Genomic DNA, 15,895 nt, shown 5'->3' with positions numbered 1-15,895 from the left:
TCCTTTTCGTCCCAATGTGGACAGGCTGGTGGAGAGCTCGTGCTCGGTGCGACCCGTCCATGAATTTCGATGTCAAAAATGTTGTTTGCCACGATGAAAAGATGGGTAGATGGGCAACTTTATTTGTCGGGAGGTTGGCGTCTTTGTTTGTAACCCGTGAAATCTCATTCAGTTGTTGTATACTGAAAATGGAGGTTGACACCGATTGTGTTCAATCAACGAAGCACGATGTGTACAGCACAACGAACTTCACCTTGCCACCACCACACATTCCCCTGTGGATCAACTTCCTACTCAAACATGCTTTCTTGCGGTGCATTGAATGCAACGAAGCATCCAGAGTTGGGGATGCCTTGCTGTGGGCAGGAGTCCTCTCAACTTTCCGTCCTGCACTCGTTCGCCCCGACGTGACCGTTCAAGTTGAACTTGATCAAAATCACGTACTTGGCATTGAGTAGGGAATAAAAAACATTAAAAATATCAAGTGTGTGCATGGCATCCACATTAAAATCACAATTCGTTCCACCACCCTCCACCGCGATGGTTTCGACTTGGCTTCAAGCGTTCGGCCGCACGAAGCCATTGCCGAAGGATCTGCACCTGAACGAGCACACATCTTCTCTGAAGCGGTGTCTCACCCTCTTCGACCTCATTTGCTACGGCGTGGGATGCTCTGTGGGTGCTGGTGTCTATTCGTTAATTGGCATTGGCGCAAACATCACCGGGCCGTCCATCTCGATCTCGTTTCTCATCAGCGGTATCGCATGCATCTTCACGTCGCTCACGTACTCGGAGTTTGCCGCGCGCGTACCAGTAAGTTCAAGTGTCTCGACCAAGCTGAGTATTGACATCCATATAGATCACCGGTTCAGCCTATTCGTTTGTTTATGTCACGTTTGGCGAATTGGCGGCGTGGTTGATCGGATGGAACCTCATGCTTGGGTATGGCATCTCCGCAGGTACACGTGCATGCTTCGCTTCATCTCTTGACTCTGCCGTGTAGCTGGTATCGCGCGGAGCTGGGCATCGTACATCGCCATCTTCATGCGGGTGCGTGAGTCGCTGTACACCTTTCGTCTTGCCTAAGCATTGCCTAAACAAAATATCGATGCGTAGCAATGGGGCGTCCACATTCCTCGCGAATGGATCGCGATTGATGCATGGGGATTGAGCTGCAGCGCGCTGGCTGCCGCACTGATCGTTGTGTTAAGTGTGATTTTGCTTGCTGGGGTGCACGTAAGTTACCATCGTGATCGTAAGAAGTTTTCACTTCCACATAGGAGTCAGCGAAATTCAATATGGTCGTTACGGCGTTGAACGTGGCTGTGCTGCTGCTGGTCATTGCCGTCGGCAGCACGGAAGTCGACGTATCGAACTGGGAACCCTTCGCGCCAGAGGTCTGCATGCGCTCTTGTCCTTTCGTGCCCCACACACCAACCTACCGTTGATGTAGGGAGCCCACGGTATCATGCAAGGGGCCGGGGTCATTTTCTTTGCCTACCTCGGCTTTGACATGGTCGCGTGCTTGGCGGAGGAAGTGCCAAACCCCCAAACGAACGTGCCCCGTGGAATCATCGGGTCCCTTTTGATCTCCATGTCCATTTACATTGGCGTGTCGCTCGTCATCACGGGGTATGTTTTTTCATCCGTTTTCACTCGAGTTTTCTTGACGCAGTGCAGCATGGCCCCTGCCGCAATCCTTGGCACGGATGTCCCGATTGTCAACGCATTTGACTTTCATCAACTCACTTGGGTACCTACGATGACGTTGTCTGCAGCCATCCGTTCGCGTCACAACACGCGCCAGGTCACACACGTCGTGTCGTTCGGGTCCATGTTTGGGCTCACCACGGCCGCCTTCACGTGCCTTATGGGCCAGCCCCGCATCTTTTACCAAATGGCCAAAGATGTACTTGCAATTTCCATCTCGATTCGTTTGACAAGCACGCGCAGGGTTTGCTGCCCGATTGTCTCTCGGCCGTCCACGCGTCCACTCAAGTACCTTTTGTCTTCATGACGTGGCACGTTGACAAACGCCGTGTGAGCAGGTGCCGTACTGGAGCACGATCCTGACTGGCGTCGGCGTTGCCACGTTTGCCTATTTCTTCGACCTGAACGTCCTCGCCAACGTGATTTCATGCGGTACCCTCATGGTACGAATGGTCCCGCCATCTATCCATCCTTTCCATCAGCTCCTCACGGCATGCAGGTCTTTACGTTTGTCAACGCTGGTCTGCTTGTCCTTCGTTACGACGCGACCTCTACCAGTCCATCAAACCACTCACTCGGCCACTGGCTGTCGACCGTATCGTTTCCCATCCGCCTCGTGTGGTTCGTTCTGGCTTCGTTTGCCACGTGCCTCACCATCAACCTTGACGTCCCCGTCGCCGCCCAGCTCTCTCTCGGCGCCACCGTCCTCGCTACGTACTGTTGGATTCACAACGGCACGTTGCACCCGTACGTATTGCGCAAAGTCCCATCGTGCGAATCGACGTCGGACTCACACTTTCATCGGTGCAGAGTGTGCTCGTCGACTGTGTTCGTGTGCCCGTGGGTTCCCGCCGTGCCATGCCTCGGCATCTTCTCCAACACGTATATGATGACGAGCTTGCCGCTCCTGGCTTGGTATTCACATGCAAACTTTATCAACGCCACATGTGCTAACACTCGCGGTAGGACGGGCGTCGGTATTTGGATGTGTGTCGGCATTCTCTTGTACGGGTGCTTTGGGATGCACCACAGCAAACTAGGCTCCACGCGCAACGTGGAATCCCTGCCGCTCATTTAGCTCCATGATGTCGGTCGCGGAGTATTTGGATGGAGCTAGTCGATGCATGGCACAACACTCGTAGCCAAGCGACTGAAACAGATTCAAAATATATAAGTGATGACGACTCGTTGCCGCCTTTTCGCGTGATCCGACGATGCCAGCTCAGTCCACACGCGGCGAGAACTCTCGATACACGACGACATCTGGAAGAAACTCCTTCTTCTTCTCGCGCAACTCAGCAACCCACTTGTCGTTCGCGGCTTGTCGCTCGAGCCGTAGTTGCTCCTGAATTTGAGCCAGTCGAATCCGTTCCTCGCGTATGAACATAGACTCGATCGGTCGGTCTTCCGGTGGAATGTACACCGCATGCTGCTGCTGCTGTTGTTGTCTTTCTTGTTGTTGTTGCTGCGTTTGGTATTGCTGAGATAAGTCTTGCAAGTCTTCCACTTGCGGCTCCTCGCTACTCTTGGAAGGGGACGACGGTGGCGACGTATAAATATACTTGGACGACGTGATGGAGGACCCGTATAAGTCGTCTCTTGACGGCGAGCCACCTGAGAGCGGCATAATCGTGTCGTTGTTGCCTTCCTCAAATGTCTCTCGGCGCAATGCCGTCCCGACAGTCATGTCGGCCTTGCGTGGTGCGGTCGTCGTCGACTGGACCTGGTGAAACGAGGAAGGGACGGCCGGGCTCGCCACCTCAATGGTGGCGAGGCCCTTCGCCGCGGCAGGCTTGATGACATCGCCGTCATCGATTTCGGGGCGCCGCTTCGAGCAGCAGTGTCCCATGGCTCGTCAAGTCGGATCTGAAGTTTCTTCGCAAGAAGGGGCGACTCCCTGCTTTCAAGGCGGCCGAAACGGTGGGGTTTCGTGTAAACTGTGCAGAAGGTTCAAATCTAATTTTTGAAAATCCAGTTCGTTGACACAAAGTCTTTCAAAATCCAAAATCAATTGCTACAAATTATAGGCTTTCAATTGCTTACAAATTGCATCTTTTGCATGGCACCCAGAGTCATTTCACATTCGTTGATGGGACTGTCACCACACGCGGCAGGGTGACCGGGCGGCGGCGATGGACACCGGCGTGGCCGGGAGTTGAAGGCCAACTCGACAGAGATGTGTCGGCAAGACTGGGTGACGGGCGCGTAGCACGGCACCACAGCACCGACCCTGGACTGAATGTATCGTTGCGAGCTGCTACGTACAGTACGTATCCCCTTCCTATGACGTCTTTTACATAGAAGGAACGCTGTGTCCCCGACGGCGCGAGAACGATTCTCGGCGGCGCATCTGTCCACTCGTGGTGCCGTGTGATCAAGCGGCGCACATATTGTACTGTTCATTTAGGCATCTCCTTTCTTGGGTTTCTTGGCCTTTTTCCCATCGGACGACTTGTGTTTCTTCTTCTTGGGTTCTTTGGCATGGTCGTCGTCCTTGGCGCCTTTCGACCCGTCGTCTGGAGCTTTCTTCGCCGACTTGAAGAACGTCTTGAGCTTTTTGTACGCTGCCTTGAGCTGCGCCTCGGATGCTGCGGGCTTGGTGTCGCGGGTGGTTCGTAGCTGGAGAATCTCGTCCATGGCTTGCGTGATTCGCTGCATCGGCTGTCCCTGACTTCGCTTGCACGACGTCAGGTAGTGCGCCCAATTGATGTTCATGGAGTCGGCAGTTGCCACTTGCAACGCTGCAAACAAACCTGAGCTCGACAAACAATGCGATATGTGGAAACTGACCGGCCAAGGCCACGATTGACGGAGCGTACAGGAACGGTGAGTCCGTCAAAAGAAGTTCGTTGATCACGCCTGTGGCTGTGGCATGGAGGGTCTGGAGTGTCGCGAGCGGGACATCCGTGCCGTTGCCGCGGGACGACTTGGCAAATGCGCGGAGATCATCGATGAAACCTGTTAACGATCGAAACGGATGGTACATGATCAGTTGGAAGCGTACGCCTTCGAGGACAATCATTTCATGCGCGACGACGTCCGATTCCTTGATCTGCACACGACATCATGACTAGGAAAACGGTTGTGGCGTCGTCGGGCATACCACGCCTTCGTAAGATTTCACGAGCGTCTCGACGCTAATGTACTGCTCCTCGACCTTTCCAGCCACGTAGATGCTCGTCGCCCCGATGTACTTTGGGTGGAACTCCATGATACTGTTCGAGAGGTAGAATCGCTTGAAGAGTAGCAGCGCCGCGGCCTGCAGGTAGGATCGTCAGGACGGAGGAATGTCGCTTCGACATGAAATCACCTTGACTTTGTCGGACGTCTTGAAGATGGATGTGCATGTGTTCTGGACTTGGATTTGGTAGAAGTCGACCACCATCGCTTCCTCTTCGTCGGTCAAGAAGATGGACGGATCCTCAACAGTACCCAGATCAATCTCTACATGATACGACCTGAGTCGTGCGCATGATGATCGCTTGCACGGTGCTTTACCTTCCAAAGCATCGTTCCAGTCGGTCGAGTCCATGGTGGCGTTTGTTGTGCTGGGCAACAAACAAGCAAACGAACGAGGTTTCCGCGGGAGCAAGGGGTTCGCTGCGCACATGGCCCATTGCTTCCTCGCCTTGTTTGCCTTGAGCCTTGCCGCCTGCTGGAGCTGGTCTGGCGTGAAGATCCAGTTGTTCAAGTGCGTCGACGTCGACAGGTACGACATCGCGCTCCTCCCGACCGCAGATGACGACTTAAATCACCGTCGGATTGGACCAAAAGCATGTATATTGACCAATCAGATTTGAGAATTTGGGGTCATGTCCCCTAGAATTGGAAAGAACCGCTTCGAGCCGCGAAGACCGCGGTAATAATCTCTTCCCACGCCAAGGACGACAAGGCAATGCGTGCGCAGTCGCTCTATTCACCAATGCACCGCTTAGAATCTACTTGGTCTTGAAGTTCTGTGCATCTTTGCCAAGAGTCGACACCGAATTCGACCTCAGGAATTGCCGCCCCATGTACGTTCGACTCAGCTGGTCCACGGACGCGCTGGTGGGTCCACACGACCGGCGCATCTCCATAAATACGTCGGTACTCTCGGGCCATCTTTCTGCTTCCTCCAACGCAACCATCCATTCAACGTAGCAGTCCACAGACAACGGCGTACTCCGCGCTTTCATCTCGCCCACGAGGGAAATCGACTCGGCTGCACGTCCAGCTTCATTTAGAAGCCTCATCACGACAGCATACGAGTCGCCGAGCAAAAGTTTGGTCTTCTTGGTCGAACACGGCAGTTCATTCTCGTCGTCTTCCATCGTGGCCACCATGTCGAGGAACGACCGGGCGTCGTCGACCAGATTCAGGTCTCTTTGCGTCCACAAGACGTGAAACAGTTGCAACACGCGCAGGACCAGTACCGGCGCTTCGTCCTTGTCGGTGGCGTGGAGGAGACCCCACTTGGAGTCCAGCAGGCGCCGCGTGACGACAGAAAGCTCGATCGGGGCATTGGACGCTTGTGTTGGGGTCTCCAAGCAATGCTTCCACGCGTCCACGTAGACAAGGAAGGCAACATGATCCGGGAGGACGTTATGCTGTATCAACATCGAGTCATACACGTCGAGGGCAGTCCGTGGGACTCCCTTCTTCAAGCACTTGATCATGACTAGCGTGAATGGAACGACCGACAGCTCGATGCCTTGGCCGATCAAATCTTGAAGCAACCGCTGCATGTCGTCCACACAACGCGCATCCGATTGCAACAGAGCGTGCAGCAAGTGGCCGTACGTGTAGATGTCTGGGGTAACGATCCAGGAATCTGTGGTGGTGGCGCGCCATTTCGTGCCAGGTCCACCACCCGCACGTGAAGTCCTGCCCTGGAGGTCTTCGAGAATGGTGAATGCCATGTCGACATCCCGTTGCGCGCAACACGCGCTCAGAAGCGCGTTGTACGGCGCGATGTCCATCTCAAGCTCCGTCGACGACGTGTGCCAGTCCAAGAGGAGCTGCCGGGCTGCTGCGATGTCGCCGGTGGATGCGAGGAGCTTGATGTACCTCGTCACAGTCGTGCTGGTGGGTGTAAGTCCCATCTTCTGGAGGCCTACGCCATGCACGACGGTCAGGTACAGCCCCGGCTGAAAGTGAGACGTCTTTTCCGCACGATGGGAGTCACGTGCCTTCGTAAAGAGCCGTCGCTTCGTCAACATGTTTCGTCTTGGCGCATACTTCGATTGCAGCGTTGAACACGTCTGTGATGGTTGCAGTCGCGTACTTGTGGGACACTGCGTTGGGGGAACGAGCGGATGTCGTTGCAGCCGCGTCTCCTGCGACACTCGAGTGCAAGTACGTCATGGCGGCATCGAATTGACCGGCATTTGCACACGCGAGCAACACGACCGAGTGCGTTTCGTGGGTGGGCACAACGTTGTGTCTGGTCTACTCGACATTGACCACGAAAATATTCACGCGAACGAACGAACGATGCCATTCAGCACCTACCATCAAGCCAGCGATGGCAATCGCATCTTCCCACAATGCGTGCACTCGGCACACGTCCAGCGCACTGTGGCACACGTCCCGAGACACAGGCTGCGTCTTGGCAGCGCGGAAGAGAGCGTCGAGGAACGGCAGGACGTCGCGAGGGCGGAGGCACTGCACGAAGCAAAAGAGCCCAGACGTTGTCGGGGTCAGTTGCTCCTGGCACATCGAGTGGTAGTGTTGGCGCACGACGGCAGCGAGCGCAGGTCTACAGTTCATGCATGTATCGTTAAAACCACAAAATCACTCGACGTTGCACAGTGGAGCCAAGGCAGCTGCGGTCGATGGCCGGAAGCGACGTACGTGAACGGCTGCTTGGCATATCCTTTGAACAAAATCCCATACGACGCCGCGTTCGGGAGCACTGGCATGTACTCAAAAATTAACTCGGCCAGGTCCATCTGGCCGCGCAAGCAGCACGCATGGAGCGCGCTGTTCCATGCGACGACCGAGTCCGTGATGGTAGGAGGCAGTTCGTATGATTCCAGCCACGACAGCACCGTGAGACGGTCCTGCACGGCACAGTACGTCAACGCTATGCGGAAGCTGTGGTGGTCGGCATGGCTGGCCAGTACCATCGTTTCCATCGTACTCAAGACGTTCGCTTTGAAGTTCGCGCGCCCGAGCATCGTGAGCAGGACGTTAAACGTCGGTGTGTGTGGTGAAATCTCGTGGAAAGTGCTCCAAACGTGGGATACGACAGCATCGACGCCACGGGGGGTCAGGTGCAGCCCACGGAGGAGGGGGAGCACGTGTTCGAGCTTGCTTTGGCGGCGCTGAAAGTACAACGACAGGCAGTCCACGACGACGTCGACTTTGCCGGCCAAGTCGGCCTTGTTCATTGCTGCGACGTAGATGGCGCCATCCATCCTGACTGCGAGATTTCGCTCCTTGAGGCTCTCGAGCCATGGAAAAATGCACTCCACAGGAAGCGCGTTCAGCACAAGCAGAGCCATCTTCCGTGTCGGCTGGAGCCCGTAGGTACCAAATGCCTCGTTGAAATGCGTCACGAGCGTCGAATGATCGACCGTGCTGGAGCGGCCTCCACGGTTGTTTGGCGACAAAACAGAAAGCAATTGAGTGTACGCATGCACAGTCGGATGCAACCCGTCGGTGTTGATCATTCTGTCCCAAAATCGAAGCGCTTGAGAAATGTTGTGCGATTGGATGCATGCATGGATTGCGCCTTGATACGACGCAGTCGAGCGGGGAATGCCACGGCGGTCCATATCGAAGAGCAGGAGACGCGCTCGTGCAACATCCCCATGCCAACCACACGAATCCAGCGCAATGTCGTAGCTCCTTGTGTCGACGAGGTTGAGCGTATCCATGTGTTGAAAGACGGACACGACTGAGGCATGGCGCCCTTCGCGAGACAGCGACTTGAGCACCGTGTTGTACGTGCGAGTGGTCGGCGCGACTTTGGGATACTCCTGCGATTCCATGAATTCGAGGACTTCTTTCGCGGAAGAGCTGTTCAATGTGCGTCCTGCGGTAGCAACCAGTTTGTCAAACTCGTCTTGCTTGAGAGCGACCTGCTTCAGGCGCAATTTCTTGAGCATTGTCTGTGCATGAGCGAGGGCCGTGGCGGTCCTTGCCGCTCGGCCAGCGCTGATCGCCTTCATTTTGTTCATCAAGATGCGATTGGTCGTATTTTGAATTCGTTTTTCAGCCAATCACATCGCGTAAAATGAAATTACATGATATACTTGGATGGAAATGCAACGATTTTCAGTGAATCAAATGCGTTCTCCTGTCCAATGGTGGCCTGTTGGGCGGTTTTGATTGGAGACCAACCATAGCTCATTGTTGAAGCGCCATGTCCGGAGCGGTAAATCCTTCGGTGCTCGACGGCGAAGTCCCGTTCAGCGCATGCGACTTTGGACTGGACAAGCGTCTCAGCAAAGCATGCGCGAAGATGCAGTTTGTCCACGCTACCCTTGTGCAGAAGCATTGCATCCCGCTTGCTCTACAGGGCAAGGACTTGTTGGTGCGTGCGCGTACCGGGTCGGGAAAAACGGCTGCGTTTTGCTTGCCGGTTTTGCAAAAGCTGCTGGCAGCTCACACCCCAACGACGAAAAAGAGCATCAAGGCGCTCATCTTGGTCCCGACCAAGGAACTGGTCGATCAAACGAAAGCGCATCTTTGGGAACTCATGTACTACTGCCGCGACATTGTGTCCGTGCTTGGTTTGAGCGGCCAGACTGTCAACGCCCAGCAAGCACTCCTTCGTGACCTCCCCGACATCTTGATCACCACGCCGAGCCGCCTCGTGATCCACTTGGAGGCGGGAAACGTCGACCTCAAGCACTCTGTGCACACGGTAGTGATGGACGAGGCTGACATGATCCTCTCGTTCGGGTACGGTGACGATGTGAAAAAGATTTTCAATGCGCTGCCCAAGATTTGCCAGCACTTTTTCATGTCTGCTACTCTCAGCCCGGAGCTGGACGCGCTGAAGAAGGCATTGCTCCACAATCCGGCGGTCGTGAAACTCGAGGAAGGGTCGACCGACGGCAAGCTCACACAATACTACTTGCCTGTGGCCAAGACGGACAAGGACTTGCTCCTGTATGCCCTCATCAAGCTCGGCATTGTCCACGGCAAGATCATCTTCTTTGTTAACTCGACGCCGGCCGCATACCGCCTCAAGTTGTTTTTCGAGCAATTCCTCATCCCGGCCGCCGTGCTCAACGCCCAACTGCCGCACAACTCTCGCCAGCACATCATTGAGCAATTCAACCGAGGGTTGATTGATTACTTGATTGCCACGGACGACAGCATGGACAAGGACGAAGGAGATGACGATGAAGAGGAGGACGAAGATGACATTGGCGACGACGAGGCTGACGAAGATGACGAGGATGTGGTCGAAGAAGAGGACGACGAAGAGGAGAATGACGAAGCGGAAGGTGATGACGACGTAGAGGACGATGAAGACGACGATGGAGTGGACGATGAAGACGACGATGAAGAGGACGATGAAGACGACGGAGAAGAAGACGGAGGAGACGAGCATGACATGGGTGACGATGCCGACGGTCCGACCAAGGCCAAGTCGAAGCCGGCCAACTCGAACCGCGACCAAGGCTTTGGTGTCGCACGCGGCGTGGACTTCCGTGGTGTCAGCTTTGTTGTGAACGTCGAATTTCCCAAGAGCGTCAAGTCGTACACGCATCGTATTGGGCGAACGGCGCGCGGTGGCGCCAACGGGACGGCCATTTCCCTTGTCGCCACCAACGACGCTGCGGAGACCAAGTCGCTGGCCCGAGTCCAGTCGAAGCAAGCGCCGATTGTGCTCGAATCGAACGACGTGCTGAGCCAGCCAGCGCCGCTTGCGTTCGATATGAAGGACATTGACTGCTTCCGGTATCGTGTGGAAGACGTGCGCCGCGCCGTCACGGGCATCGCCGTCCGTGAAGCCCAGTTGAACGACGTGAAGAAGGAAATGCTCAACTCGGACAAGCTGCGCGCCCATTTTGAGGACCATCCGCGCGAACTGAACCTCCTCCAGCACGACAAACAAGTTGGGAAGGCGCGCATCCAGCCACATTTGGCCACGATTCCGTCCTATTTGGTCCCAACGGCGCTGCAAGCCCCTGCGCCAACCAAGAAGCGGAAGCATCACGGCGGCACGTACAAAAAGAACCACAAGCGACGGACAGACAACGACCCGCTCCACACGTTCACACACGACGAGGGCAAGGCGAAGAAGTCCAAGGGTCTTCCAGACCCTGACGAAGACCGCATCCATGACGGAAACGGCGGAATCGGCGTCAGTACGTCGGGCCGTCAAAAGTGGAAAGCGGCGCGCAAGAAGGGTCACTTCAATCCGAAAACCATTGCCAAGCGTGAACGGAAGGCCCGACTTGGCGCCAAGCACTAGACCTTATAACCTCCCATTACAAACACATGACGAATCGACTGTCCTTCTTTTGTCTACGCAGGCCATGTGAAAATGGCGGCAATTGCGAGCGCATCATCTCTCCCGTGGTCATTACACCTGCCAGGACCCCGCAGCATGTTGTACTCGGTAGCTAGCACCTCACGCAGCTCATCCATGGATATCACGAGAACTGCTTTCCTTGGGGAAAGCCAGCGCCTAATTTGACCGTATGCACGAAAAGCATGACACCATAACGTCGTCACATTCAAAGGTGGACGCTCTCAATGTTCAAATGGAACGAACGAGCGCCATTCAATTCCTTCGAATGTACTTGGCAGGCCTGGCATCGACAAACGGATGCGACGGAAGGCTTGGCCGCCTCGGGAGCATCGGGCCACCCTCGCGAATGTTGTCGTTGTTCACGTGGACAAGTGCCTGCTGCACTGCCGTCGGGGCTTCGTCAAAGTGAAAGTGCTTGACGTGGTGCAGCTTGTCGCTGAAGTGGACGCGGCACCCGCGGCTGTTAAGCGAGCGCAACTTGACTGCTTTCTTCAACGGCGTCGGAAAGAACGACGTGAGGTATGGACTCAGGGCGAGTGGAGCCACAAGACGGCGAATGTCGACGGCATCTCGCTTCGCCAAGTCGGCTTCAATGGCCAGCATCGTCTGATTCAACTGGTTGGCCGAGAAGCAGTCGAGCGGCATGAGGTAGTCCATTGCTTCCTTCATAATCTCCGCCACGTCTCGCGCGTCTGGCATGTCCGGATTCGAAACGCGGCAAGCGACGACCAGTTTCTCCACGTGCCAGTGGACAATTCGACCTTTGGCGGGGTTTCGTCGCACGAGCTCGACAGGCGGCGGCGACGCGTCGATTTCCATATCAACATCCATATCGGAAGATAAATGGAGTGGCGGGGACGGTGGTCGCGGCTGGATGTTGATACTAGTCGCTAGAGAAGGAGTCGACCCGACCGAGTCCTGTGGGGCTAGTTCTTTTCGTTCGGGTTGGGCATCGTGGAGTTGAGTTGAAGGGGGTGGCGACGACGCCAAGTCGATGACTGCAGTGTTGGAGAGGTCGTCTTCCTTTTCTGCCGGGGTGCTGGTGGAAGAGGGAGCGTCGATGGTCATGTGGGCAAACCAGGTCTTGAATTGAGTTTGCCGTGTCCGAATACGTTCCTGGCACCGCTTTCGCTCGGGTGCTGTGTTCTTGATGTAGTTATTCATGTACATCAGGGCTAGCTTGTGATACTTGGAGGTCAAGTCGCGCTGGAATGCTGCATACACTGTCGGGCCAAGAGCTTGTAGCGTGGACTTGATCACTTCGCGAGTGCGCCGCAACGCTTGGACATGGAGGAGGATGTCGCACATTTCACGGATTGTGGCGTCGGGCCGAGTCGAGAGCTTCAAAGGAACGGCATCTATCCGCACGAATGCAAGACCATCGAGAGAACCGATCTGTCGGTGCAACTTAGCTAATGTCCCGACGACTCGAGGAAACAAGACCACGTCGTGACGCCCGTACGACCGAAGCACCACACCGTCTGCTTCTCCTTGCAGCGTCCACAGCAATGGGCACTTGGTCATCCGAGTTAATTTGTATACACGAGAGTCTGTTAAACCTTTGGTGTCGTCGCCTTTGCTCGACGGTTGGCCCAGCTTGTCGGGACGGAAAGGCACAGACACAGCGGAACCAAGGCACATGAAACGAGAGAGAAGTTGTCTGACTTCGCATGCCCACGCCGTCACCTCCATCGAAACATGGATCTCGGCGTCCGCTGCCGTCGAACAGAGTGTGTCATCGTCGTCGCCCACCATCAACAATGCCTTCCGCCACAATTCGCCCTTCCAGCATTAGTACTCCAGCCGAGGCTTCGTAATTCGAAGCAACACGTATTAACATAACTGTATTGAAATACGTAGTTCGAAGTTAAGGGGCTACTAGTTCCCTGTCTAGTAGGCCTGCCCAACTTCCCCACTTCAACATTGCTCGAGACGCTCACATTCCACCAACGCACACCGGCGCCTCACGCGCCGTTGGGAGCCTCGTGGTAGTGGTCGCTGCTGAGTGATGCCAGCACCGACGCAGCATGTTCGTCGTCCTCGTGTTTCTTCTTCTTCCGATACATGAAGTACATTGCTCCTGCACCGACGAGCCCAAGGGCACCACAAGCGGACCCGACTGCAATCGCCGTCGTTTGGTCCGATCCGTTCACGTTCTGTGCAGATGACTGAGACGGCGACAGGTAGGCAGGTGCGCCTGTCGTGGTTCGAATAGGCTGGCCGATGCATGGAGTCGTCGACGTGACAGAATCGTCGCAAGCGTAGCCGGAAGGACACACGACAGTTCCATTGGCAAGTTTTGAGGCTGGAGAAGCATACCCGGATGCGCCGTACCCAGTCCCGACGCAACGGTACTTTTCACCAACGGTCAACGGTGGCACGGGAGAATTCACGCAGTCGCATGAAGTTGGACATCCCCAAATTCCATTCCATCCATTGCACTGGGACTCGCAACGCTTGCTGTTGACGGCAGCGTCCAGCGGCTTCTCGAGGACATTAAACACGGCCTCAACGTCGATTGGATTGCGAGGCACCGGCATGTCGCCGCCGATGAACGCCAAGTACTGAAGTGCCGACTTGTAGCTGAGTTCATTGAGGTCGTCGACGACGTGGGACGTGCCATAGGTGCAATGACTTTGTGTCTTGGCTCGGCAAGTTGCTGGGTCACAGCACACGTACGCATTGGGGCAGGACGGGGATTTCGACTTTGTCGTGGCAACGCATGAGCTGCTTCCGAAGGCAGTAAGGATCGACGTCGACCCACACGGCGTAGTGCCGACACACTTGTTATCGCACGCTGGAAAGTTGTCGAGGAGGGTGTCGATGTTGATGCCGGTGGACGACGAGTAGGCAAACGTGGCGGGTCCGCGGCCATTGAGGAGCTGTGCCGCGTCGGTGGAGCTCATAGAGTCACTGGCAGCGGAAAGCGGGGCCAAACCAGCGACAAGCAACCGCGCGAGTCGTTCCATCTCCGATGATGCTGTCGATATGCACCAAGTCTGTGTGAAAGATTGCGATCTTTCGTTTTTTTGCCAATCACACGGAAGACACTCGACCTTGTCGTATCCGAATGCGCGACTCCTTTGTGCTCGTGCCACGGGCTATTTCCCATGAGCCTTCCGCCGAGATGAACGACGAGATAGAAGCATGGCGGAGATCGAAAGCCAGGGCCGGCCGTGCCCGATGTACGCACATGCCTTCCTTCTTGCTGGTGGTGAGTGCTAATGTTGACCGAGCGCAGAGGGCACGATCGCACGATCTCGAGTGGGCACCTCCTGGGCCTGCTGCATTTACCACGGTTGGCATCGTGCGTGCCTCCACGTCGGGGACGTCAAACTTTCATTGTCCATGTCAATGAATACGACTCACGCTGCCCGACTGATGTTTTACAACCCGATCCTGTACGCAACACGAAGATATGCTCCCAGGACAGTCGCCGCCAGGGCGGGGTTCAGTATGTCGTGCGGGGGGATTGTCCGAGCCAGCATTCTTTCTGTCGTGAATTCGTTTGGTGTGATGTACTCTCAAGACGTATTTGCGACTTTTACGGCTACACAATCCCAAGCAAGTTGATCGGATACAACTAAGAGGCGTAGGAGGGAGCGCCGTAAGGGCTTTGGGTAGTGGCATGCTCCATTCGGACGCGTGCATCCCAACTCTTCCTGCATGAACCTGGATCCAGTTATCCGCCCCATGTGCCTTCCTGTCGGGATGGAGTGGGTGAGCTCCGAATCTCGCGTGCCTTCTCGACACGGATCGAATTTGTACCCGTTGCATACAAATTCCAAATGAAATGGTACAACAATTGGCCAAAAACGGACCATGTTGCTCCACACGTGCTTGTTGCGATATTTGAATAATAAACCAATCAAACGCCTTCCATTTCATTCCATGCGTTTGATTGGATCAAATAATGTGTGTTGGACTACACTGAATGGCGGACTAAACCTTCGAGAAATTCTCGTGCATTCGTCTATTAGAAGCACAGTGGCACATCGCACTCCTCGTGCACGCCTCCACCACATCCTTGCGCGACGACATGCCATGGAAATAGACGGTTTTCATTTCGCTGCATTCCTGCACCCGGCAGCATCTACATCCCCACCGTGCAGAGGCTGCACCCCATCCCAATCGACCCATCTTTTATCGTCCACCTTCGTGGTGACGTTAGTACCGTAGTATCGTCCGAGTCGAGCGCTCGGTCGGCTCGCCTTGTGCAGAGATACTGCGGCCGCCACGACGATGTCGTCGGTGTCTCTTTGCCGCGTTGTCGCTTCGTTTGTGCGATTTGATTGGATCGTTTGGATCCAGCACACCCGATACGCACCATTTGATTGGTTCGTTGTAAAATTGCCCGCTGCCACTGGTCGAGAGCACAACACGACAAGCCCACCCCACGACCCCACCGTTGCGTGGGTTCTCTTCGGAGGTATTGCGTTCGCATGTCGCGGCTAGCTACTGTCTTCGCATGTCGCGGGTAGCTTGTCGGACGGGGGCGAGGTCGCCGACGTCTGGCGTCCCTTGGGAGAGCATATCCTGGGAGAGCACGATGCCGTTCGCGGGAGATGTGCATCCCTCCATGCGCGAGAGATGGGCCAAAGGGGCGACGACGGCCGAAACGGCCCCTGCACCTCCTGATCGGGTGTCGGCAGCGCCCGTTTTTGGCAAAGTGCACCCCTTTTTGACATGTTGAGAGTGGAACTTGAAGTT

The 15,895-nt window shown here is 55.4% G+C and overlaps 7 protein-coding genes across 7 annotated transcripts; 2 read left to right on the top strand and 5 right to left on the bottom strand.

Annotated features, from left to right (window-relative positions):
* The first annotated feature begins 515 nt into the window (after positions 1–515).
* On the top strand, positions 516–3,618 carry H310_05505 (hypothetical protein). The gene is made up of 13 exons (XM_008870239.1): positions 516–813; positions 860–959; positions 1,004–1,050; positions 1,117–1,236; positions 1,281–1,397; positions 1,454–1,632; positions 1,681–1,753; positions 1,808–1,909; positions 1,954–1,998; positions 2,049–2,153; positions 2,210–2,457; positions 2,521–2,625; positions 2,677–3,618. The coding sequence occupies exons 1-13, from the start codon at positions 541–543 to the stop codon at positions 2,786–2,788; spliced, it is 1,626 nt and encodes a 541-aa protein (XP_008868461.1). The 5' UTR covers positions 516–540; the 3' UTR covers positions 2,789–3,618.
* H310_05504 (hypothetical protein) lies at positions 2,814–3,623 on the bottom strand. The gene has a single exon (XM_008870238.1). The coding sequence runs from the start codon at positions 3,557–3,559 to the stop codon at positions 2,933–2,935; it is 627 nt and encodes a 208-aa protein (XP_008868460.1). The 5' UTR covers positions 3,560–3,623; the 3' UTR covers positions 2,814–2,932.
* A 435-nt stretch (positions 3,624–4,058) lies between these two features.
* H310_05503 (hypothetical protein) lies at positions 4,059–5,448 on the bottom strand. The gene is made up of 5 exons (XM_008870237.1): positions 5,209–5,448; positions 5,021–5,154; positions 4,814–4,969; positions 4,501–4,762; positions 4,059–4,451 (listed from the first exon to the last, which is right to left on the bottom strand). The coding sequence occupies exons 1-5, from the start codon at positions 5,426–5,428 to the stop codon at positions 4,114–4,116; spliced, it is 1,110 nt and encodes a 369-aa protein (XP_008868459.1). The 5' UTR covers positions 5,429–5,448; the 3' UTR covers positions 4,059–4,113.
* Positions 5,449–5,609: 161 nt separating this feature from the next.
* H310_05502 (hypothetical protein) lies at positions 5,610–8,864 on the bottom strand (the record flags this gene model as incomplete). The annotated part of the gene is made up of 4 exons (XM_008870236.1): positions 5,610–6,802; positions 6,879–7,137; positions 7,201–7,447; positions 7,543–8,864. The coding sequence occupies 4 exons, from the start codon at positions 8,862–8,864 to the stop codon at positions 5,649–5,651; spliced, it is 2,982 nt and encodes a 993-aa protein (XP_008868458.1). The 3' UTR covers positions 5,610–5,648.
* Positions 8,865–9,047: 183 nt separating this feature from the next.
* H310_05501 (hypothetical protein) lies at positions 9,048–11,169 on the top strand. The gene has a single exon (XM_008870235.1). The coding sequence runs from the start codon at positions 9,059–9,061 to the stop codon at positions 11,123–11,125; it is 2,067 nt and encodes a 688-aa protein (XP_008868457.1). The 5' UTR covers positions 9,048–9,058; the 3' UTR covers positions 11,126–11,169.
* A 196-nt stretch (positions 11,170–11,365) lies between these two features.
* Positions 11,366–12,966, bottom strand: H310_05500 (hypothetical protein). Its single transcript, XM_008870234.1, has one exon. It carries the CDS (start codon positions 12,938–12,940, stop codon positions 11,438–11,440), a length of 1,503 nt encoding a protein of 500 aa, XP_008868456.1. The 5' UTR covers positions 12,941–12,966; the 3' UTR covers positions 11,366–11,437.
* A 48-nt stretch (positions 12,967–13,014) lies between these two features.
* On the bottom strand, positions 13,015–14,216 carry H310_05499 (hypothetical protein). Its single transcript, XM_008870233.1, has one exon. It carries the CDS (start codon positions 14,152–14,154, stop codon positions 13,150–13,152), a length of 1,005 nt encoding a protein of 334 aa, XP_008868455.1. The 5' UTR covers positions 14,155–14,216; the 3' UTR covers positions 13,015–13,149.
* Positions 14,217–15,895: the final 1,679 nt, after the last annotated feature.

The sequence above is a fragment of the Aphanomyces invadans genome (assembly GCF_000520115.1).
Source record: "Aphanomyces invadans strain NJM9701 unplaced genomic scaffold supercont1.9, whole genome shotgun sequence".
Lineage (NCBI taxonomy): Eukaryota > Oomycota > Saprolegniomycetes > Saprolegniales > Verrucalvaceae > Aphanomyces > Aphanomyces invadans.
This window is presented reverse-complemented; position numbering and strand designations above follow the sequence as displayed.